The 23043-nt window shown below is 40.5% G+C and overlaps 3 protein-coding genes across 5 annotated transcripts; 2 read left to right on the plus strand and 1 right to left on the minus strand.

Annotated features, from left to right (window-relative positions):
• Window positions 1–669: 669 nt before the first annotated feature.
• On the plus strand, window positions 670–4481 carry LOC124189228 (zinc finger protein 724-like). Of its 3 annotated transcripts, none has more exons than XM_046582029.1 (11): window positions 670–825; window positions 1256–1901; window positions 1955–2169; window positions 2232–2625; window positions 2690–2791; window positions 2854–3085; window positions 3163–3268; window positions 3339–3487; window positions 3555–3802; window positions 3859–4065; window positions 4135–4481. In XM_046582029.1, exons 2-11 carry the CDS (start codon window positions 1263–1265, stop codon window positions 4270–4272), a joined length of 2430 nt encoding a protein of 809 aa, XP_046437985.1. In that variant the 5' UTR covers window positions 670–825; window positions 1256–1262; the 3' UTR covers window positions 4273–4481. The 3 variants fall into 3 exon arrangements, with proteins under 3 accessions (XP_046437985.1, XP_046438002.1, XP_046437993.1); XM_046582046.1 differs by having other exon boundaries at window positions 703–852; XM_046582037.1 differs by lacking the exon at window positions 670–825 and adding an exon at window positions 885–1188.
• A 142-nt stretch (window positions 4482–4623) lies between these two features.
• On the minus strand, window positions 4624–5614 carry LOC124189593 (COP9 signalosome complex subunit 8-like). The gene is made up of 4 exons (XM_046582062.1): window positions 5406–5614; window positions 5271–5341; window positions 4989–5203; window positions 4624–4922 (listed from the first exon to the last, which is right to left on the minus strand). Exons 1-4 carry the CDS (start codon window positions 5466–5468, stop codon window positions 4687–4689), a joined length of 585 nt encoding a protein of 194 aa, XP_046438018.1. The 5' UTR covers window positions 5469–5614; the 3' UTR covers window positions 4624–4686.
• Window positions 5615–6354: 740 nt separating this feature from the next.
• Window positions 6355–22372, plus strand: LOC124200346 (GAS2-like protein pickled eggs). The gene is made up of 11 exons (XM_046596557.1): window positions 6355–6623; window positions 8301–8609; window positions 9433–9561; window positions 11312–11461; window positions 11540–11746; window positions 15832–15939; window positions 16693–16734; window positions 16857–16908; window positions 18942–19215; window positions 19407–19597; window positions 20174–22372. The coding sequence occupies exons 2-11, from the start codon at window positions 8382–8384 to the stop codon at window positions 21547–21549; spliced, it is 2757 nt and encodes a 918-aa protein (XP_046452513.1). The 5' UTR covers window positions 6355–6623; window positions 8301–8381; the 3' UTR covers window positions 21550–22372.
• Window positions 22373–23043: the final 671 nt, after the last annotated feature.

Consider the following 23043-nt stretch of genomic DNA (forward strand, 5'->3'; position numbering starts at 1 on the left):
AAATTTTGCGTTTTATGTTACAGAGACCCGTGTGTACATTTCTTGATTTTTTGTTGAGCTTTTGTTTTTGTTCGTTTGTCGTCGACTCACGCGACGAGCGTCAAATCGGTGGCCGACTTATTCTTGACGCAGCCCTGATCTTTTCCATTCTTATCGAATCCGTGCGTTTTGGTAGTAAAACATCGATATGAACGTGTTTCTCTTGCTGACTCTGCGGGAGGATGCGAGACAAGTCCCAGATTTTGGCCGTGTTGCTCGAGAGGAATATTGTGTTGTATGTAGGTATTAGTATGAGCAATGAGCATTATAGGACCCAATAGACGGTGCTGGAGTTTCTTCATGCTGGCCTGCAATCAAGTTTCCTTGACCTGATCCCTGCTCCACCGTTTGACACTATTTGGGCACCGTTCCACCTGGACGCTCTGATCGTATCGATCTGATCAAATAAATATTCTGTGTCCTGAACGCGCCGGTTTTTTCGTGGACGAAAACCTTCTGCAGCGAAACTAGACCGACTTTGAACCATTATAGAATAATTGAAATGAGAAAAGCAAGTCGCGCTCAGGTTACTACATCATATAAAATAGGTGAATAATAATGGGGGTGAAAGAAACGGTCGTCTTATTTTAAAAAAAAAAGAAGCTTGGGTTGAGTACATGCTGCCATCTGGATTCATCATGGGGTACAAAGCGGCCTCCCTTTCTTCATTGCGTATAGTGCCAAGCAGTCAGCCATTTTGTAGTCAATTCGTTAAAACTGCCTCTGCTACGTTTTCACCAGCTGCATTCTTCTTAAATTTTCGTGGAGTTTAGGACTCTTCTAGAGGTAATTAACATTAAAATTAGTCTCAAGGTAATGCATAACTTGTTTCTCTCTCAGTAAACATGTTCGTCTAAGAATATATTCTGAAATCAGGCACACGGTTTGCCGAGGTTGTCTTTTTCAGAATTTCTTTAGCGCGACGCAACGCTGCATTAAAAGCAATTTTGCCATTCAAATTGCTTCGGTTTATTTTGACGTCTAATAATTCTGTTGATCTGGTTCAGTGTGGCAAATTTCGAGTTGTGTTGGGTGCTTTTACCGTTTTCGTACGTGTGGAAGCACACACCTTTTTCACCAGTAGATTTCACTGAAACTATGCTTTCTGTTCTGCTTGCTATATACTTTAGTCATATAATTCATAAATGGGTACACTTCGATCGGTTAACGTGCATAATGAATACTTTTATTCATAATATTTTCTTGTGTTTCACAGTTTGAAGATGTCTGATGTCATTGATAACAACGATGATGGCAATCAAGAGGCCTCATTTGTCATCTTTGCAGAAGGACCTGACGGGATGACTCAAATAGATCAAAATGATGAAAGTCAACAGCTTTCGATTGGTGATGATGGTATCACAATTGTTGTGACTCCAGAAAATGAACAGCAGGTCTCTGAGCTTTTAAGAGCCCTTCAGGCATCACAGGGTGGAGAAGACGTTCAAATCATGACTGAAAATGGCGAAGAAATTCACCAATTCAGCAAGGTAAAGGAAGAAGTTAGTACTGATGAAACAGAAATTATAGAACCACCTAAACGAAAACGAGGACGTCCACCTAAACAGCAGCAAGCCCAAGCAACAACTAGCGTAGTGACAGCGGCCGAAACGGCGAACAAAAAAGCTAAACTAATTGAACTAGCTTTGCAAGAGGCTGATGCAAGTGTGGCTGAAGGAGTATCTAATCTAAAAAGCTCTCGCTTGAGGGAGAAGGCCGCCAAACAGGGTGGATTGAAGAAGCTATGGTTAAGTAAGGAAGATTTGGAAGAATCAGGAGAACCGGCAGCTGAATCATTTGATCGTGGAGAATTGAAATCCGATGGAGAAAATGAAGTTTACCCCTGTGATGAATGCCCTGAGGTACATAATTTTACATGTTGTAGTATGAATAAATTAAATAACAGCTGTTTTAGCTCGATTTTGGGTCCATCGAGGAACTGAAAGATCATCGAAAGGAAATCCATCCAGCAACATTCCATTGCGATATATGTGGCATTGGTTTTGAAGACCAAATTGGATTTTTCGAACATTTGAAGACTCATTATGAGAAGCAAACTCCGAAAAAAGGACGTGGTAGACCGCGCAAATCAGTTGCTGCACCTTTAACTCCCGTCGCTTCCAGTTCAAAGTATATTTCAATAACGAAATGTTATGTGATACATTCTTATTTTTTTTTCTTGAAAAATCAAGGGCACCTGAAGAGTCTGTTAACGTTACTTGTGAAACATGCCAAAAGGAATTTCGTAACTCAAAGGCATTAGACTCTCATGTACGTAACGCTCACCCTGATGCTATCACAAAGGCTTACCACTGCGCCCAATGCAACACTAGTTTCCGCTTCAAAGAAGCCATGGAGACCCACATGGAAAATGTTCATGGTGCCGATAGACCAGAAGATGGTTCTGCTCCAGAGCCTGGGAAATCAAACGAAGAAAAAGAATTGGATCTTGCAGAATTTGAGGCAGAAGAAGAGGGTGAAAATGTTATGGGGGAAGTTGGCATGGAAGAAGATGAGGAAGACTCAGAAGATGGAGATGAAAATGACCCCGGAGGCAACGATGAAGTCGATGAATTAGCTCTTCAAGTAAGCCATTTATTGAACAACTTTTGTCGTAATTTTCACTAACCGATTACCAATTTAACTGTAGGAAAGTGGAGTAGCTGAATATGATCCAGCCATTGATGGTCACTGTTGTCAACTCTGTGGAGCAGTCTTTTCGGCCAAGAAACGACTTATTCAGCACTTAAAGGTGAGAATATTTTACGATTCAGATAAGTTTCAATGCTCCAATGTCTATTTTTGTCTTGGCAGGAGGATCATCATATTGGCTTTAAGCGTGGACGCCGGCCAAAGTATCCTCCGGTGGAAACAGCCGAAGATGGAACTTTCCCCTGCCCTGTGTGTAATCGAACTTTTACGCACAAGAACTCATTGGCTTATCACGTTCGAACGCATGCCGGAGAACGACCCCACCAGTGCGAGATCTGCGGCAAGTCTTTCTTTGCCAATGGAGCATTGAAGGTTCACATGCGAGTCCATACCGGTAAGCTTAACTAAACTAAAAAATAATTATGACTTTCTAAATGATTTAAAAAATAATTTCCATTTGGTTAAAAAAAGGTGCTAGACCGTATAAATGTGACGAATGTGGCCGCGAGTTCCGCCAATGGGGTGATCTCAAATATCATTTCACCTCACTGCATTCTGGCGTACGACAATATCAATGGTATACTTAATTCCTTTTTGAAATGTTTTATGTTTGTAGAAAATTCTAATCCAGGTTTACTATTTTGCAGCGAATTTTGTGGCAAGTCATTTGCGAGAAAGTATTCTTTAATTGTTCATCGACGCGTGCATACAGGCGAGCGTAATTATAAATGCGAATTCTGTGGTAAGGGATTCCGTGCTTCGTCCTACCTCCTCAACCACCGTCGGATTCACACAGGTAATACCAGTACAATAATAATACATGTTCGCTAACCCGATTTCAATCATCGTCCGCTTTCTTTTAGGAGAGAAACCTCATCCTTGTCCTGTGTGCTTCAAACCATTTCGAATGCGATCGGACATGAAGCGCCACATGCAAATGCATGCACGTGACGGTTCGGATGTTTCATTACTTTTGGCATGCGCTGAACAAGGGATTGATCCCCTTGAGGCAATTACTGCAGATCCGGATGCTTTGGCTGCGCTGAGAGAAAAGACTGCCAACTCGAATGAAGCTAAAACAACTGCTCCTCGGGGAGCTCGTGGCCGCAAAGTATGTAATCAATGCCATTCTGATTCAGAACTTAGTTCTAACACTCCTTTTTTTAGCAATTAAAGAGCGAAGAAGCGACTGCAGTAGCAACAATTCAAGATGATGAAGAAAATGAAGAAGGATCAGTTATGCTGACTATTGTGCCCAATGAAGATGGAGAGATGGTGGCTGTACCTATTCACGTACAAGATGAAAACGACGAAGATGATGACGGAAACAAAATGGAAGTCCATATGGATGGTGACGAAAACGCTGATAATGAGGTAAGCTCTTTCATGGATATTCTAATGAATTGACTTAATAAACATTTGCGGTTGTTTTTTGTTATGCAGGAAGTTCAGCAACTCCAGCTGATCAATGAGGACGAACTTATTCAAGAAACCGACGGTCTAGGTGCAGTGACTATGAGGGATCCTAATACTAATACCTTGTATGTGTGGTCTGTGTTCCCTAATTCTCAGACTAAGTGATCTATTGACACGATGACAAGCGCCCTAGTAATTTTTCTTCGCGAATTGAATCGCTTATTAATTGTGGGATCTGTCATTCCCTCTCTGATTCTGAAGATTATCTTTGCATAGAACTTTTGAGCTTCTCTTCCTATTCAACCGTTGCCCCTTGTACAGATGTTGTACCATGACACAGAACAGCAGTGAAAATACAACCGGGAAACAAAATATCACGTGGTATTTTCTCATTATGTTGAGAGTTGAAATTCGTTGCCGAGTCCGAGTGATCCTGGGGTCAAAGTTCCTAATTTAATTTTTTGAGCTGTGTTGGTTGCTATCAATTGAATAGTATGCAAATAATATGTAAAATAATTTCCGTTTCATCGATCAAGTTTATTTTCTTGGGTATAAACATAAGTAACGTATTCAGTTGATTTAATTTTCCAAGAACGAGACGAATTGGGTAAGACTCTGCAATTGCTCTTCATTCCGCATCAACGGAACGTTTTGGGCGGCTTGTCGCTTAGGTATGATTAATTTGGAAGCAGAATCACACGTCCAACCTTGCTCTTCCTGTAGCTTCGCGAGTAATTTTTCCGCATTCTCTGGATAATCAACATAACCAACCAATTCAGTGAAGGTGGTTGAAGTTATGGACAGATAAGCTTTCCCTAAAAATAATAAACACATTTCATTTTCATTGAAAATTTCTTTCAGGATGTTCTTGAACTATATACCTATGAGTTGAATTGATTTTTGCCGAAGATTTTCTTCCAGACAGGTCATGTAAGGTTCGATTGATGGAGGCCAACTTGTGTTTCTGAGAAGGCTGAACACTGAATTGTGCTCTTTTAACCATAGTTTTTGACCTACCTCCCAGATTTGGCCAAGTAAGGGGAATGCAGTTTTCTCTTCATTTGAGATTCGTTTCCAAAGAAATTTAGCATTGCATCTACATCAGCGTAAGAAAAACTCTTGATTATTAGCACCAGTCATTACAATGTAACTAATATACTTACAAGTCAAAATTACACAGATATATACTGAGTAACTGACTATGCAAATCTGCTAAAACCAATCCGCTCGCACCCTGAAGGAAAGACATCATTGCAATTAATTGTTCCAAGTTTTCGTCAACAAAACGACAACAGTACCTCGAGTTCCTGCTTCTCCAGTTCTTGGGTGGTACTTTCAAATAAAACAACTTTAGACGACATTTCCCCTTTTGAAACCAGGACGTATTTTATGAAATTTGTCGACGATTGTTTAAATCAAGTTCAAGTTACAGCCAACCTTCAGTATTTTGGCCGTACCTACAAGCCAACAGTGTGCAATTAATTAGACTGTTTTTGGTTTTTATAATGCTTTGTCGTCTGCCACGATCGAAGCAAGAAGTAACAATCATCGACACCAGGGGACAGTATATTTTCGAGAAATGGTCAAATGGAGAAATTAACAAATAAAAAAAAATTATGAGGGCGATGAATGAGATTTCCTCGTGTCAAACTTATGCAATATAATATAAATATGGAAAACCTTCTGAAAATGTGTGCCCTATAAAGGGAACTGGTTTTAAAGCTACATAGTAAAAACATATAAATACCTCTTTTTTTTCGGTTCTTTGTAGGGACCGTGGCCAACTATAAAAGGTTACAAAATTTTATGAACAAGAAACAAATCCAAGCGTCTTTACTCTTTACTTTAAATTTCCTAAAAATGAGGAAAGAATTCGACTTTTCTCCGGAAGAAGATTAATGTCCTTATCGAGCAATTTTTGGCTTTATTTTCTCGAAGATAATTTATTCAAACAACCTTGAAGTGTCAAGTAATTGTTTCACAAGTAAAAAAGTTAATGATTGGTAAATCTTAACGCAGAAATGTGGCGGCGGTTGAGAAAGGGTTTTCCTATTTTGATTTTCTCTTGCTTTTAGTTCGTCAGACTGACGTTAGTAGGCGGCAGTCTGTTTCATCACAGGTTCCCGCCGTTCTTTTATGGGAGGGGATGTGCTACAACCAATGGGAATTCTCAAAAGTCTAGCCCGAGGGGAATCCAGTCTCTCCCCGTTATATACAAATGTGTTGGGATATAGTTAAGGACGACGGGAAGGCCGTCCCAGCTCAGACACATTCTTGAACTTCACGTGCGAGGATATACCTCTTTAGTCACTGCTGAAAATACAAGTTGTAGAGCCAAATGTTTATTATTCGTCTACTCCCTTCTGCCAACAGATGAAAACGCTGTGAAACATGTGTCGTTAGTGTGTGTGTGTGTGCACAACTCGTGGCGATTATCTTCGTTTTTATTTTGTTCCAACTTTACACGTGTCTTTAAGATAAACATGATTCCCATCTGGGATAGTCATCTTTAACCGGTAAGATCAACATTTTTTAATGGCTTTTCATTTTACTCGAGTTGGGGGTTTGGGTGGAGAAAGAATAAATGGTGTCCTTGGTTAGAATTTTCTTCTGAACAACATGCCGGAATATTTTAACATTTCAAAGTCTCTCATGGGAATTGGGGCCCCCGTGTCTGTTTCTTTGCATATGGTTCGCGGTTAAAACAAGAACAGAATAGAACCACAAAAGTAGGAAGAAGAAGAAAAAAGAGTTTACACACTTGCGGAAGGAATACAAAGCCCCCCCATTTTCCTCTCCAAATAACATACGTTTCCTTATTTTAAACCTACGATGAAACGAGAAACATTTTTCGTTTTATGCAAATTTATTTTATTTTCGATTTGAAAATCAGAAGCCTCTTCTTACTCACGTCACTTGGCACTATAAAAATTCGAAATTCTTATTTTCTCCCCTCTTGCTCGATGAAAGATAGAGTATAAATAACAAAATGACTAACGCACAGAAGCAACCCAGACCTTTGCCAAGAGACGCGTGTTTTATTAATGAGTGTAAATAATGAAGTAATAAAAGAATTGCATAAGCGCGTGCAATCTTCCTTTAAAAAAAATATTTCGAATTCTTATGTATACATCACCACGTCGGAGATGTGTGTATTTTGTGATGTTACAATCAACAAATTTTTTTTCTCATGGTGTTATAGATATTTATCGAGAATTCTAAAGTTAAACATTCTTCATAGGCAGCTGTCAGATTGCAACTTCTTTCATCGTCTCACTCACGTAGGTAACGAAATTTCAAAATTCAGTCAAAAGCCAGTAGAGAATTACGTACATGCTTAAAAGAAAACGTATTTCGGCTCAGGATTTTTCACTTGGGAAGAGAGAAGAGGAAAATTTTTACGCCAAAAAATGGTTTCTAAGTACCGGGTACACAACTAATAATAACAATCTGCTTTTCCAGGAAGAGAAGAATCAGCCTTTTTTGACACCGTATTCGTGAGAAATAGTTAGAGTGAACAACTGCGAACACTATATTTAGAATTATCCGATGATTATTGACAAGACGTATCGGATTTTAATCCCCAGCTCCATTTTCGTCTTCTTCCTTTGGGGCTTATCGTTATTTGAAAACAGATTCAAGTAGTAGTAGTCCGTTATATAATGTGTATTTTTGTGTTCTTTTTTCTTTTTGGGTTATACCGAGAAAGAAAATATGCATCAAGGGGGGAAAGAAACGATCTATCTTATGACTCTCGTTGTACGGTGAAACGTTTAAGATGATGATCTTCTATATATTGCGTCCCATATATCATTCTTCCCCCCGCATTTTTGTCCCTCTCTAGCTTATGTCTTACTGGATTTTTTCGTTTTTTTTCCCCTCCTTCGTTTTGGGCAATGTTTTAATCATGTCCATGTTGAAAGTCTATCACTGTTATCAAGCTTTCATAAATCATAGAAATCAAATCTGATAAGGAAATCCTTGTACTTTTTCCTACAAACTCTTTTATATATCTGACCGTAAAACCTTTTTTTTTCTAAAATCCCCAAAAGGCAGTTGACGTGTGTGAAACAAGTGAAGTGGCGAAAAAGTAAACATTTGAGCGTGTTGGTTAATGAAGACTATAAGTTTGGCATGCACTGAAAGGATCACCCCAAGTAATTATATGCCTCATTGTACTATATCCTTTCCAGACGACAACCCTTTCCTCGTCTCCTGCTTTGTTGCTGTTCGTCGACCGTGTCACACACGACAAGTTTATTAGCCCATCATCAATGTCTCGATTGGAGTGCATCGCTGTGGAAGCCGGTGGGGACTGCGAGGGACAAGAAGTTGTCCTAATGGAGCCGCGCCCTTTCAGGCCTTTCAAGTCGAGTGAAGAGTATCTGGTAGCCATGAAAGAGGATCTAGCAGAATGGCTTCATCGTCTCTACCACCCGCAACTCAACATTGACTTTGACAACTTTATGGATGTCCTGGAAGACGGCGTCGCACTTTGCAAGGTATACGCACGCTACACTTGTTTCTCTTGCTAACTATTCCATTTGTTAGTTGGGGAGGTCAAAAGTCTCGGCTTGAACCATTTATTTGGGTCGTTACTTTACCACATATAACGCCGAAAGTGAAGTTAATGAACACATTCTTGACATTTCTCGCCGCCCGCTATTTCACTTGTCACTTTGAAGGTCTCGGGGCCAAACAAAAAATTTTTATATTTTTTCAAGGAGAACTTGAAAATGCCGACTCTCATGGCAGTTATCATTTCTGGCTGTATGTTCGTGCAATATTTTTTTGGATAGTTACCCAAGTTGATAAGAGATGAACGACTTTGACTTTGACGCGTGATAAACAACATAAATTAGAGCACGCAAGATACAACAGGGAAATTGCGTTGTTAAAAGGCCACGGTCTGCTGAATTGCGTTACTTTCTTCGACAGAAAAAAAATGGGCAGAGAGACGTTATTGGCCAAAAAATAAAATGCCATAGAAGAGAAAGTTTCTCGGTCGGGAAGTGTCTTGCACGCATGTGGAACAACAGAGAAAAGAAGTCATTGCGGAAATAATTTTACTTTTTATTCATTCACAAAAGCACGCCAGGAAGATTGCGTCATTCATGCATCCATCGTTGGTGGATTTCTCTTACGTGTACCGTGAAACATGTAACGACTGAGCTCTAGACGGTATCATAAAAGTTTCCAAGACATATTTTCCCTTTCTCGAATTCGATTCGCCAAATTAATCTGAGCATCCACGAATAATTAAAGAATAAACAAGCCACTTGACGATATTGTTGATGACGTTTCTCTCCTCTTTTTATTCCGCAGCATGCCAACAATGTGAGGCGGACGGCGATGGCCTACAAGGAGAAACTGGAGCAGCAAGACAGCCAGCGTCGCCGCAAGTTCAGCACTCACTTGGACATACCTGATCGCGATGTTCTCTTCCGGTCTGAGGTTAGTATACCGTTTTATTATGGTTATCACAGAAAGAAGAAAAACCCCTTGCCCTAAAGAAAAGCCGTATTCATACTATATGATTCCATGTATACCAAATGTGCGCGGACTGCGCTCGAGCGATAATTCCGTCATTGGCGCCTTTATTCATTGGCCATTATCCGTAATAGCTCGAATGTGTGTGGGGCGTGTGCCTGCAGGATTGTTAGCATGGCGATTGTTTTGTCCGCCTTATTTACTCCGCAGATTGGATCTTCGTGCGGGAGGAAAGACACCTGGAGCCTAGATTTTTCTTTAATATCAAAAAGACAGCACGACAGAAACTTTCCACTTCGCATCTTTGGTTCGGCGGCGGCGGCGTCGTCGGTATTATAATACCGTTTCTTTTTAAAAAGCCATCACGGTTTTCGATCATTATGAAAATTCGACCCACTAGCCAGGGAGTCCGCTCTTGCGCACACACAAGTAGGCCGCGCTGATGTCGTTCAGCAGCGTGAGTCACGCACCAACAAAATGGGAAGGATGCCCAGTTAAACGGGGCGCTCCTATATAAACGACCTACGTGTGTGTGTAGGGTAGGGTACGTCGTTGTCGGGTGAAAAAGTCAAAGCAAAAAAAAAAAAGATCCGGGAGTCCAAGTAAAGCCCCGGATATTGGTGACCATTTGCGGGAAAAAACACAACATCAAATGATGTAATTCAACTTTGGTTAATGCGAACTTTTCACACATGTAAAAGTCCACAATAATTTTTTTAACGTCCAAGTTTTTTGTTTTCTTTTCAAATTATCAAGAGCCTGAGAAATAAATTTTTGTTCTTCCCGAACAAATAAATAAGCTTGCGCGCGGTCTCGAGACTCTTGTTTTTTCTTTCAAGGGGACATGTTTTGTAAGTAAATAAAATTCGGTAGTAAAAAAACGATAGAGGAGAGAGAGAACGAAGCGACTTTTTATGAGTAGAAATATTTATTTTAGACGCAATCCGTTAGGTTTGACTTCCCCCTTTGAAAAATTTTTTCGACAACGCCCGCTCACAGCAAACATCGATTGTTTATACAAGTCAAAAAGGTTTCCAGTTTTGGATATGCTACATGATTCCGGGGCTATAACAGCAGCTGAGAAATCACGGGGAACGTGTTTTTTTGTTTTCCAGCTGAATGTTTTTACACTCTGGAGGGACATTTGGGCGTTACTTTTTTTAAAAGGGGAAAAATTCGATTCGGATAGGCGATAAGTCAATTTTACACGCCAGGTCGGCAGGCGCCAGTTACAAGTTTACAAGGTCGCGTGATTTAATATAAAACGCGATTTTCTTCGCCAGATTTACACTTACATGTATATGTATTTTTTTCCTTATACTATTATCACTAGCAGATAATAATGAACCAATTTCATTTGGTATCAAACTTTACCACATCCGTTAAAAACAAAGTTCTTTTTTTCTTTCCTTCATAGATATGAGGTTTCGCCATATTATATAGTAGCAGTGCAAAGAATATTTTTTCACTTTGCCAATGGATAAATAACTTTTTTGGGTGTCTGAGGGTGTGTACGCATTCCATTGAAGCGTATAGAGGGGGGACTTGTATGAGCGCCATATTTAAGTGCATGTTATTGCACTGTCGTGAGAGTACTCGGCGGTTTCCCATTACGTTTTTTGAAGGGTCTGGTAGATGACCCGTGCATAAGAAAGAAAATAAAGGACCTCTGGTGCTAACCGCAGTTGTCTCGATACGATGTCATTTGTTATAGGTGAAACCCAAGAGTTTCTTCGCCCGCGACAACGTTCACAATTTCATCCAATGGTGTCGACTCCTCGGAATTTACGAGTGTCTTTTATTCGAAACGGATGACTTGGTTCTACGCAAAAATGAAAAAAGCTTCATCCTCTGCTTACTCGAGGTATAATCCCATCATTATTTGTGGATTTGAAATGATTTTTATTTGAATATTCGTTTCCAAAATGTTATTTAAATTTAGGTCGCCCGACGAGGAGCCAATTTCGGTATGCCCGCTCCAGTTTTGGTCCAGTTCGAAAAGGAGATCGATCGGGAGATAGCTAAAGAGGGAAACTTGGAAAACGGCAATGACTATGACGAAGAAGATGGAATTGACATGATGGAATTGATTGAATACGGGCCTCAGGCGCAAATAGTTACCAACGATCTGCGAAGTCTCGATGAAATGGTAAGTTTCGATTTGTCACTTTTTCTTGTCCACCTGCCATCCATCTTCCATTGTGGGCCACGGTGTTGTATTGCTCAGCATGGGTGTGTGTGTGTATAGGAGATAGTTATAACATGTCCATATAGGAATTCCTTTTTATCGCCTTTCTGACGCGCTGCTTTTTGGCGGACATCCGTGAAGAAGTGAACCCGAGAATACAAAGAAGCAGACGGTTCTAATGGATTACCAGAATGCACATTGGCTTTTCCTTTGGAGGTGGGAAAAAACAAAAATTCATCTCAAATGTCCGACTTGAGCGTCCAGTCAGAGAGTGTAATGATATAGCGGTGTCCAAATAAGATAGTGGTCTGGCCCCAGCGACTTTTCGGCTCTCTTTCTTTGTTTGTGTACGTATAGAGACGACTTTCGAAATGTATTCGTTGTTGTATAGGCCGTTACTATTTTTTCTTCTTTCGGAAAAGAGCAGCAGCAGCAGCTTCGTCGCCCAACGATCATAGAAAGTCGTTTGGAGCCGAGCTCATTGGCTTGCAACGATGTGATTTCTCTTATATCGGTGGTAGAAAGTATAATGTCCAATTGTCCGTTCGATTTTTTTTCTTTCCCAAAAGAACTTTCAATGTGATTGCGACGAGGTGGGGGGTACACTTGGCACTATAGATTTGCGCAACTATAGGCGTCGCTATTATTGTTCTGTGAGTTTTTCTACCACACAGTGTATACGTACGTGGACTATTGTTAAAAGAAGAAAAAGATGTGCTTGAGAGAAGCCTTTCAATTGAGCTCATTTCCGGGGCCAGGGACGTTCGTATGTGTGGCAGTGCTGCTGCTGCTGCTGCTGGCAGATGCAGCGATGGTTATTCTAAGGCGTCTCATGACATCTCGCAGCGTCGCGCCAAGTGATGCTAAAACCAAGTCAATCCAACCATGGCAAACAATCGTCGTCTGCACGTCTAATTCCCACGATCTCCATTCTTACTCCATTCTACCACCCTATCATCTCCCCCTTACTTTTTTTTGAAATTGAGGAGAAATCTTCAATAACGCAACAAACTCGAAAGATTTCGTCGATTTCCCTTCGGTTGTTTTTGTTGTTTTCTTTATTCAGACGCGCGTTGATTCATGGACGCGCGGAGACCAGCTGAAAATAATAAACATTAGATTTCGCCATCGTCTGGAAAAATAAGTAGATCTGCCGTCTAGTGTTTCATCTTTCACGCTTGGAAGTTTGGTCAGCAGTTTGCCGCATCCCATTGAGGCGCATCGATTTACCCCAGTCGCAGTTCGGTCGGCCACACTCACGTTACAACGTAACGGATGAAAAACAAACGAGGGCGGGGGAGCATCTAACTAAACACACACACACACACTGGGCATGGGCACTATAGTGTGTGTGTTGTGGGCACCGTTACTGGAACACGGTGAGGAAAGCGGGGCGTGAGAGCGCAGCGGCATGGAAAAGATAAGACCGAAAATCCTAGCCCAAAAGAGTTTCTTTTCTTTCTTTTTCCCTGATATATAAACTCTCCCGCTATCGTCCTTTTTAGCACCTACCGCAAATTTGGTGGACAGAATGGACAACAAGATGAAGTCAATCCCCTATATCTAAAAGCCGTTTACTTGTCCGCCTTTTGATATCGAAATGTTTGTTTCTTCTTCTTCTTCTTCTTCTCGACCGGCGATCAAAACAGTTGGCGGCTAATTTCCCTCTTTGGTGGCTATCAAATTCCCATAACAAAAATATGAGTCAAAACCGTTGATGCGGATACGTACGTCTTTTGTATCGCGGTGAGAGAAAAGATTGTGTTATTCATGCAGTTCTACCGGGACGCGTTATAAAAACATCAAAGTCATGACGGACACACGAATGTTTTCTAACCATTTTGCATATAAATGGCATCGTATCGATCTTGGAGCGATGAAAAGTAAAAGCAAGATATCTGCAGTTCCCCCAAACAATCCATCTTTCAGTGTGCATTTTATTTTATTTTTATTTTATTTTATTTTTTTTGTTGCGAATATTTGATTGACAATTTTATTGAATTTTTTTAACAATCTTTTCCCAATATGGTCCGATCCCGACGTCCGAATTTTGTGGCTATCTGATTTATATTCCGACCGGTTTTTTTTTTTCTTCCAGCAAAGAGAATTTTTTGGACTATCGCAGGTTCTAATATTCTAATATATAGTTAAAAATTTGGACAAGATTCGCTTGTTGGAACGTCAAGAGCAAACCGTAAAACGACCTCCCTGCAGGGGCTTTTGTACTGTTGGAAAAGAAAAATTCACGACCGTGAAAGTTTCTCTAGCCTTTTCGGCTTTTATAATGAAATAATCATAACAATGCCGATTTGAAAATGTTTTTTATTTTCCTTTTTGCTATTCATCCGTGTTATGGTTTCCCAAATCTAACTAACTTGACCTTCAACACGGAATGAGACATGTTGTAGTATAGGGCTGGGTATTTGTTGGTCGGTACTATCTTCATTGGTTGGCTAATGCTGACGTGGATGAACCACACACAGTGCACGGTTTTTCGTGTAACACGTCAACTAATTCTTCCTTTGCAAAAGTGGGACAAGGTTCAGATACTTCAAGAGCTTCTCTCCTCTATTGTGTTATAAAGTTCCTTTAAGAGTATCACGTTCGAACGAATTTGAAGGTTCGACAGTATTAAATGTCCACTTGCTGGCGCAATAAGTAGCCAGCAGCAGAGTTTACATTCTTTCTCTCTCTCTGTGTGTGCCGTGAGCTGATGCTGAATAATCCTTGACACCAATCATTTCTACAATTCATTTCGCTCGTGCCACATTTGACCTGGCCCGTATCTCCTCCTCCAGCAAAGTCAGTCGACTCTCTATGAGTTGACACAAAAATTTCTTATATGAAAGAGTGACATCTTTGTTTCGGCGCAATGTCGTGAAAAAATGAACGTATCCAGGAGGGGGTTAGCTTTTATTTTTATAGCTCTTTCTCGGAAAACCAACATGAATAACAGCACCGAATATGTTTGGTTGGCATTGTTCTAGGAAACGGTGGCTTTTTTTCCCGACCTGGATTTGTATTTTAACGAACTCTATTCGAATGTCATAATTTTTTTTGTTCCTTTTCTTCTTCTTCTTTTGCTTGTTTTGTGTAAACGCCACCTGCCATTCTTCCTCTTCATTGTGTGTATTTTTCTTTATGGGTTTTTTTGCTGCTGCTGTGCGAGAACCGTGAGCGATGAGCGAATTTCTTTTTGGAGGAGTTTAAGGAGGTATAGAGAGCCCGGCGGAGGAGAACATACGCATGCCCTGCCACATGATGTTCTTTCAAACTTTGATTCATTGATGATGGCTTGATGCTCATTTCGTGGGAATTCCGCTACATTATGTTCGCCCTTTGATAGAGATATTGCGTGAGACTGACTTGTCCTCCTCAAGCATCTCTTTTATAGTATAGGATATAGTTTAGTTTGAAAGGAGACTGCTGTAGTATATTGATCTTTCTTCTCTTCTCTTTCTTTACACTTGTTCGTGTCGGTTGTGTCTCTCCCATCAAATCAAAACCGTTCGAATTGGATCTGGCCCACAAATCCGACGCACGGCGGATTGAGAAGCGAGTCGACTTCAATGTCGAAACAATCGTTCTCCTTTAAATGCCACCGGCAAGGCCTTAAATGGATGCGATTTCAGGGGTCTGCTTCTCTCTCTTTCTCTCACGCACGCAAAGGGGGGAAGACCTTGAACTGGGTTTGCTTCACATCGTCCATCCGCGCTGCTGCTGGCTGACTATAGAGCTGATCTTTCTGGTCGTGGTGGCGCGGGTTCGATGGTTCCCCTACACGTGTAAATAAATGAAGGCGTCCTGTAGAAGTTGTTCACGCCGAGAATGGTCGTGATGCCATAGTTGGGGGGAGAAAAAAATGATAAAATCTGTCAATTCACGCAGGTTTTATAATAATAATAATGCGCGACTTTTGTGTGTTGTCTGCGTTGACAGGATTTGGCGGCAGACCCATGTCTTTCCCGCTCGCTTCTATAGCCGACTTGTTGCTGATTACATTATAATAATATCTCTCTTCTTTTTTTTTATTATTACGATTCAAGGTACGAGATCTCGTGGAAAACTGTTCGTGCCCGACTCAATTCCCCATGATTCGTGTTTCAGAGGGCAAGTACCGGATCGGCGACACCAAAATGCTCATTTTCGTCAGAGTAAGTTAGACAGTACTACATTCACACTTTTACGTATATATCTCTCTCTCTGATATAATCAAATTTGACGTGCGTATGTGTCTGTTCCGCCTCGCTAGTTTTTATGACTTTATTCTTGTTTGGTTTGTTTGTTTTTTTACGAAAAAACAAACAAACGAATATTTTATGATTTTATTTGTTATTAAATATAATAAAATTACATGGGAAGGTGAACGTATGTAACATACACAAAAGCTAGGCTATATGTATATGGTAAGTCTGTATAAGGTGAACGCATGCCTGCGCATAATAAAACGGCGGATTGGTATGCCTAGATGACTCGCCTCCGGTATGACAAAATTATTTAAGTATACAGAGCCGCGTTCAATTTCCCCACGTTTAAAAACCTCTTTTTCCGTAGAAAAGTAAATATATGTGAAGTTTGAATTGTTCTTTTGTTTAAGCTAAGAAAATACTACTTGCCACACACAGTAAGTACAATACTAAAAGTAAAAATAGCAGTAGTCTTTGCTAAGATATCGTATACATATTTATGAGTCGAAGACTGTGTGTTTCTATATATTTTGGTTTTCCAAAAGTTTTCTTAAGTATTCTAATGGGTTCTTATGTATTCAAGACAGCGTCCGTATAGTCATTGTTTTACCATTGACTAAAATGAACCCTGATTGATCACTGTTTTGCATTTTAAGCGCTTCTTTGGATTTTGTTTTATTTATTTTTTTACTTTTATTTCGAATAACAAAAAAAAAACAGGTTCTACGCAATCACGTCATGGTCCGTGTTGGAGGAGGCTGGGTAAGAGCTTTTATTTTTTGTCTTTTAGCCACATCTGATTAAAATAAGTCCAAAAAACGACCCTGTGGCACCGATTTTCATTTCCAAATTGTTTTTTTTTTCTTTGTGTCTTCGATTTTTAGGACACTCTATCGCACTATTTAGAGAAACACGACCCTTGCCGCTGTCGAGCAGGTAGGAAGAAATTTTAATTGCTGGTGGCCTTCTATCGGTGAAGGCTGCCATATCGCTTATTTTGGAACCTGTTTAATAATCTAGAAATTTGGCTGCTGTAACTGCTTTTTCATTTTTTCCAAAATGCTCAATTCATTACTGTAAATATAGTGCGAACCCAGGCTGCTCTTGAGAGTGTTGAGAGATTTCTCGAGGCTGATGACTTGCGGAAGATTGTTGCTGCCTAGAGACGATTTCCATAGTTTTGATGATTATGACTCACCAAAGTCCCTTCCTTATATAGAACTCGCCAGTGAAATACCGGGAAAACTTATGAAACAATGAGAAGCGCAAAAGATTCCTTATATAGGACATCCTGAAATCGAACGTCTATTATCGTTCGGGGAGGGAAAAACAAAACAAAACAAAAAGGCTGGCGGAGAAAGATAGGAGAGGTAACGAAGCTTGAAAGCTATTAAACACAAATAGATGGGAGGAGGCCTATCAGGGAAACCTCTCAGATCTAATCAGCATCTCATGCTATAGGCCGTATTATTATAGGTTTTTTTCGTCTTGTTTCACGGAACAGTCGCAGCTAGTGTGTTCCTCGTCTCTCTCTCTCTCTAACCGGCCGAAGCTCATTGGTATTCTATGACATCATTGCAGACAGAAAAACAGGATTCTCTCTATCCGTAATCAAAGCCTTGTCTCCTTTTTGCTGACAGTCCATACGGGTCTCCTTTCTGTGTGCGATCACAAAAAATAGAAAGAAAGACTTTGTCTGCTGTATATGCAAACAAAACCCAACGGCAGGACAGATATATACTTAACTCGTGTAAGAGTGAAGCGCGGCATTCGAGTAGGTAAGGAAAGTTGCCGGTCAAACTGGTCAAGGTAAACGGGATGCATTGGCAAACGCAAGGCCAGTTTCACAGATCACGATGAGATTTGAGAGAGAGAAGAAAAATGCTTACAGGCGCGTGCAAGAATTGTGACCCAACGAGGTGTTATGGATACGCTCGGTGCGGAATTGTATTTCGCAAGGTTATATAAATATTCGTAACATGATGAAACTCGTTCTCAAATTTCTATTTCGGACCGTCCCCATTTTCCCTATTAAGTCGTGGGAAGGAATAATCAAGGAAGGGACAATGCTACATCCTGCATTGTTTGAAATTGTCAAATGACAAACAATTTATGTAACCAAGTGCAATGGCTGGATGATTTCTTTGTTTTTATATACCTTATGTAAAATTCAACGAAACGAAAAAGGCATATTGTACAAATGAGTTTGAGATGGACAGCCGCTTATTATTGAATATTACCCGGATGCAAAACAGTTTTTTTTTGTTTCTTCTTTCTGCTGATCATTAAGCTTTGAGTAATGTGCAACTGGATACAAACGAACATGCACATTTTGACGAATAGTTGCATTGAAGATTTCCTTTTTCAAGAGAGCTGCTTTTGTGTGCATTACCTTTTACGGCTCCACAATGCCACGCGATTCTTTTTTTATTTTTTGTTTTCTTCGATTCCATGTCAAGAAAGAACATACGATTCTCCCCAAAACAACAAGAAAATATTACCAGTTGCCAAAAGATTTAATTTTTCAACGATTACGCAGCTGCAATGCGGCAACCAGAAGGGATTTTTGGTTGTTGTTGTTGGTTTCAAGTCAGGAAACGTTGACAACAAATGTAGGATCCTCCCAAAGACTTTTGCATGTTACCTGGGAGTTAAATAGTTTTCCTCCCTTAACGTTGGAAAAACACGCTTCTTATCTGATGAGAAGTGCGCACGCAACGAGTCCCCCAACTATGGTTAAAATAACTGGTTATCGCTACTAGCAATAGCGCATTTACCTCCGGCATTGAAGTGTCTCGATTGGAATTGAATTGGAATTAAGTCATAATTGTAGCAATGCGGAATCATTTTCTCGCTATCACTAACTGTACTTGCACGCCATTTTTAGCTAGTTTCGTGTGTGATTCAATGAGGCCTTAATAATGAATCCCGTATACGTCTATAAATATCAACTTTTGGTTCATATCTAGGGCATCGAACACCGATCACGTCCAAATTAAGCGTCAGTCAGAATTCCCGCGGTACAACACAGATGGAGGTGAGCTACGAACGGGGAACATCGCCACCGAATTCACGCCGCTCCTCCGGTGCCTCCGTTACTGGGACAACTCTATCACGCAAAAACTCAGTGACCGGAACGACGACGACTTTGCCATATTCATCAGCATGCGATTCTTCAACCGAAACAGCGCCGGCCTCGAATCGGTTTCATGCTCGCCACCGAAGTCCCTCTCCCTCGATTAGGTTCCGCACAAGTTTCTTTATTATTAAATCGTTTGGATCGAATTATTTCGATCAAACGAAATGGCTTCTTATTTAATCTCTTTCTTCAAATATTGAAGTTGACTCGAATCAATTTTGATGTACAGTCAGTGTACGACGTGTCTACATCGATCAAGTGATATGTACTAACTTTTAATGCCGTTTCTTATCAGGCATTACTCTTCAGGGGCCTTGGGGAGCAGCCCAATTTTCCAGCGGTCGGGATCTGCTCGCTACAGTGCCAATAATTCATACAATTACGGCCAGACTTCGCCGGCTTATCAGCAAGAGAATCACAAAGTTGTCTCATCTTCACCAGGGAATGCGGATTGCCCTGAGTCGGACGAATGTCTGCCAGCCAAAAGTAAGTGCTGACAAAATTTCGTAGAAAAATAAGTCAAATGGCATACAAATATAGACATCTTTTAAAATAATGGACAGCTTTCTCGTGATTCACGTCAATGGCTTTAAATAATTTCACTGAACAATTTACGCAAAATTTACCCGAGTCATTTGGTCTTTTCGAATTATCGTAATGACTTAAATAGGGCTCAGTCTTCCGACAATTGACTCGGCTTTGCCTTCGCCAGAAACTTTCCCAATTCAGCCATTAAAATATTGAGTATTACTAATTGTTCTTTGACGCAATTTGTATCGTTTAAGGTCATTCAAAGAGCGTAATTTTCAAACATTAAAAAAAAGAGTACTTGTTGTGTAGCGCTTTGTTTTCGTGGAGGTCAAGTGAAATTGTGAAATTTATCGCTGTTATGTAGATTATATCCACACAACCGTGAAACTTCAGTCTCTTATCTACCCCACGGGCGCTATCTTATAAAGAATTTATGTTGCAACAGCAGATGTTGTTGCAGTGTCCTAAAAGTTAATTTATTTAAAAGTTGAAGAAAGAATTTAAAAATCGATTTTATTTGTTTTTGTGTAGGAATTTGGAGCCCCAGCTATCGACGTTCGACCAATGCAAGTAATACGCAGCAGTCCAAGCTTTCTCGTGGACAAGACGATCAATTTGGGACTAAAAGTAGCCGGACGAAAGTCACGTCGATCAATAACACTGACAGCAGCTCCGAAATATCCGATGAAGGCTATCGAACCGGAGTTGGAGCCGGAGACATCAAAAGCGAAGAACTGGATGAGCGACCCGATTCCAGTTGCACTCAAGTGTCGCAGACAAGCTCTTTAGAATCAGGTGTGTCTTCTGCCGGACCATTAGATGATTCCGATCCGGCTTCTAGTAATTATAAACAGGAAAAACTGGAAAACAAGTACAATTACAGCAAAATCCCCCTGTTGGGCAGTTTGCGTAATATGGGCAAAAGGGCCAACTCCCATTACTCGACGGAATCCATCGGCTCGTTGTCAAGGAAATCGTCATTAGAACTCGATTGCCGCTCACCCGGTCACAGCAGCAACGCCGTATCGCCTAATTTAACAAATCTGGGATTCCGGCGTGAAGTGTTCGGCCGGCATTCACTTCGAGCGCGATCGTCCACCAACGACGGCGAAAAGTTAACTGTCAGAACGAATATTGACTTTGGCGAGCCAGTGACCGGATCTAAAAACACTTTCACTTGGAGCGGAAGAAACAGACGACAACGCCCCAGCATTCAAACCGAATCAACTTTCATTAAGAACAGAAATCCGGTTAATTCTCCAGGATCGAGTTATCGATCCCGTTCGGTCAACAGCGCGGCGTCGCGTGAACATTCTCGAGCTTCTTCCACATCACCAAGTAGCAGAAGACGCAATGCCTTTGTTACTTCGTCGGGATATGGCGCTCCTACCTCACCAGAGATTAAACCCATTCCGAATTTGAAATCACAAAAACCCGTGTATCATGCTAAACAGCCGCCACCCACTTCGCCGCTCCAGTCGGATCCCTCCAAGATATCGCCCTTGTTGCGCAACATGCTAAAAGACGTGGAACTCGACAACGACGCTTCGATACTGAAGAAAATGGAAGAAATTGTTAATCAGTACAAAGCCCGAGTGGAAAGCATTCTTGCTGCTGAAGGAAAGACGTTGAATGACGATTACACGGCCAGGGTCTCTCCTTCGGCCCCCGCGACTCCTTGCATCAAAATCAACGATCAGCGAAACGAAGACCCGACCCAACGACCGGCCAAGAATGGGACTTCAAAGCTTAGCAGACGCAACTCTCTCGACTCGAGCCTGTCACATCTGCCCACACGCATGTTCGTATCACCGAGGAAAGATTTAGTTTCGCAATCTCCATCTAAGATCCCAGTGCCGAGGTTCTATCGCCCGAAAGAAGATGTTAGGAATCCATGCTTAGTTTAATCTATAGTAATATGTTACATGCTGAAACGCATTCTTATTGTCCTTGGGAGACTAAGGTCAATTTATTGTTTAATTGTGGGTTATGAAATAAGCACCTTAATCTCTTTCATTAATATAATTGGTAAAACTTAATTTTTTAAATGGTGAATAACGTTTTAGCATTATTGCGGAAAAGGGTATTCTTAAATTAAATTTATGTAATTCAAGACTTGTAAGCAGATAATATAGTAACTCTTCCAGCAGATGTTACACAGATTGCACAAAACATTTTTAAAAAACTCTGAGATGAGGAAAGATCGGAAAGATTGTGGGCTGGGACACATATGCGATTGAACATGCGGATTTAGCATGACCTTAGTGGTAATAAATATACTGGTGAAAAAAAAAATAAGGTAGTAAAGATTATCGTGTAATTATTAAATTTACTTGGGTCAGGTTTAAGCTCAATAAGTTCTTATCTATTTCAAATAACACAGTGCAATAAATACATATATCTTTACGGCAATCCTTTGTGATCAAGCTAGTTAACAAATATACTAAGATGGCTAACTTACCCCTCGTGAAATACATAGCAATCTGAAAATTCCAAGTGTGCTATTAAGAAATCAAACAGTGCGAATTTTAAAACATTAACAAAAGGTGGTGTTTAAAAAAACTCGGATTCTATGCTAAAGTTATGGTTCTCCAAAACCGTTGATTATATTCTTCTTTCTTTTCGCTCAGTGAGGCTTTTTTATTGTTTGTTTTCATTTGCATACTCACCTTTCATGATTCAGACCTTTGTATTGTGAATGATTGGAAAAAATAAACATGCTTCAATTTATTGATCGCCGTCCAACAAAAGATTTTTCAACTGAGGATCTTCTCAGTTCAGTGAGTCACATCGAAGTCAACACGAGAATGAGTCAATCCGCCCCCCACGCACATGTTGGTGGGTGCAAAAGTTCGCAAAGGTGTAGCGTGTAGGTCGAGATTGCGACACATTAAAAAAAAACGACAATCAATAAAGAAAAACAAAAGTCGCTATACTTTACTGGCTCCCAGCCATGTGTGTTTCTCTGTCCTATAGTACCGACAGCGGCGATTTCAGAGTCCTTCTGCACGGATGCGCCATCTTTTACACAACAAACAGAACGTTCATCAGTTCCTTCACGTTTTGATTATGATTTACCCAAAGACCCGAGTTAATATCACAAATATGTTGAAGCAATTGTCAACCGAGTAAAGCGTAACTATATAAGCTGATAAAATAAATGACGAAACTTCACGGTTGTTTCGCTGCTGATACCAAACTACAGGTGGAATGTCTCTTTATATGTAGGCTATCCACGTGTGTTTGTAGAGAATGAAAGAATTCGGTGGTGATAATAGCTTGTTATAGGAGAAACTCGCGTCCCCTCGTCCTGTCACTACCTTCTACTTTAAGACGAATGGTCCATTTTCCCCATCAACTATTCTTCTGTCTTCCTTTCGTCCTTTTTAGACTAGCTATAC

The sequence above is a fragment of the Daphnia pulex genome, chromosome 1 (assembly GCF_021134715.1).
Source record: "Daphnia pulex isolate KAP4 chromosome 1, ASM2113471v1".
In the NCBI taxonomy this organism is placed as follows: domain Eukaryota; kingdom Metazoa; phylum Arthropoda; class Branchiopoda; order Diplostraca; family Daphniidae; genus Daphnia; species Daphnia pulex.

What these genes read in the sequence shown, in the direction of transcription:
- LOC124189228 (XM_046582029.1), top strand. Translation starts at nt 1,263, where the DNA reads ATGTCTGATGTCATTGATAACAACGATGATGGCAATCAAGAGGCCTCA. An exon ending in GACTTATTCAGCACTTAAAG is followed by an intron (nt 2,792 to 2,853) that starts GTGAGAATATTT and finishes TTGTCTTGGCAG; the next exon opens with GAGGATCATCATATTGGCTT. An exon ending in CCACCGTCGGATTCACACAG is followed by an intron (nt 3,488 to 3,554) that starts GTAATACCAGTA and finishes GCTTTCTTTTAG; the next exon opens with GAGAGAAACCTCATCCTTGT.
- LOC124189593 (XM_046582062.1), bottom strand. Translation starts at nt 5,468, where the DNA reads ATGTCGTCTAAAGTTGTTTTATTTGAAAGTACCACCCAAGAACTGGAG. An exon ending in TGGAGAAGCAGGAACTCGAG is followed by an intron (nt 5,342 to 5,405) that starts GTACTGTTGTCG and finishes TCTTTCCTTCAG; the next exon opens with GGTGCGAGCGGATTGGTTTT. An exon ending in TATCTGTGTAATTTTGACTT is followed by an intron (nt 5,204 to 5,270) that starts GTAAGTATATTA and finishes ACGCTGATGTAG; the next exon opens with ATGCAATGCTAAATTTCTTT.
- LOC124200346 (XM_046596557.1), top strand. Translation starts at nt 8,382, where the DNA reads ATGTCTCGATTGGAGTGCATCGCTGTGGAAGCCGGTGGGGACTGCGAG. An exon ending in ACGGCGTCGCACTTTGCAAG is followed by an intron (nt 8,610 to 9,432) that starts GTATACGCACGC and finishes TTTATTCCGCAG; the next exon opens with CATGCCAACAATGTGAGGCG. An exon ending in TCATCCTCTGCTTACTCGAG is followed by an intron (nt 11,462 to 11,539) that starts GTATAATCCCAT and finishes ATTTAAATTTAG; the next exon opens with GTCGCCCGACGAGGAGCCAA.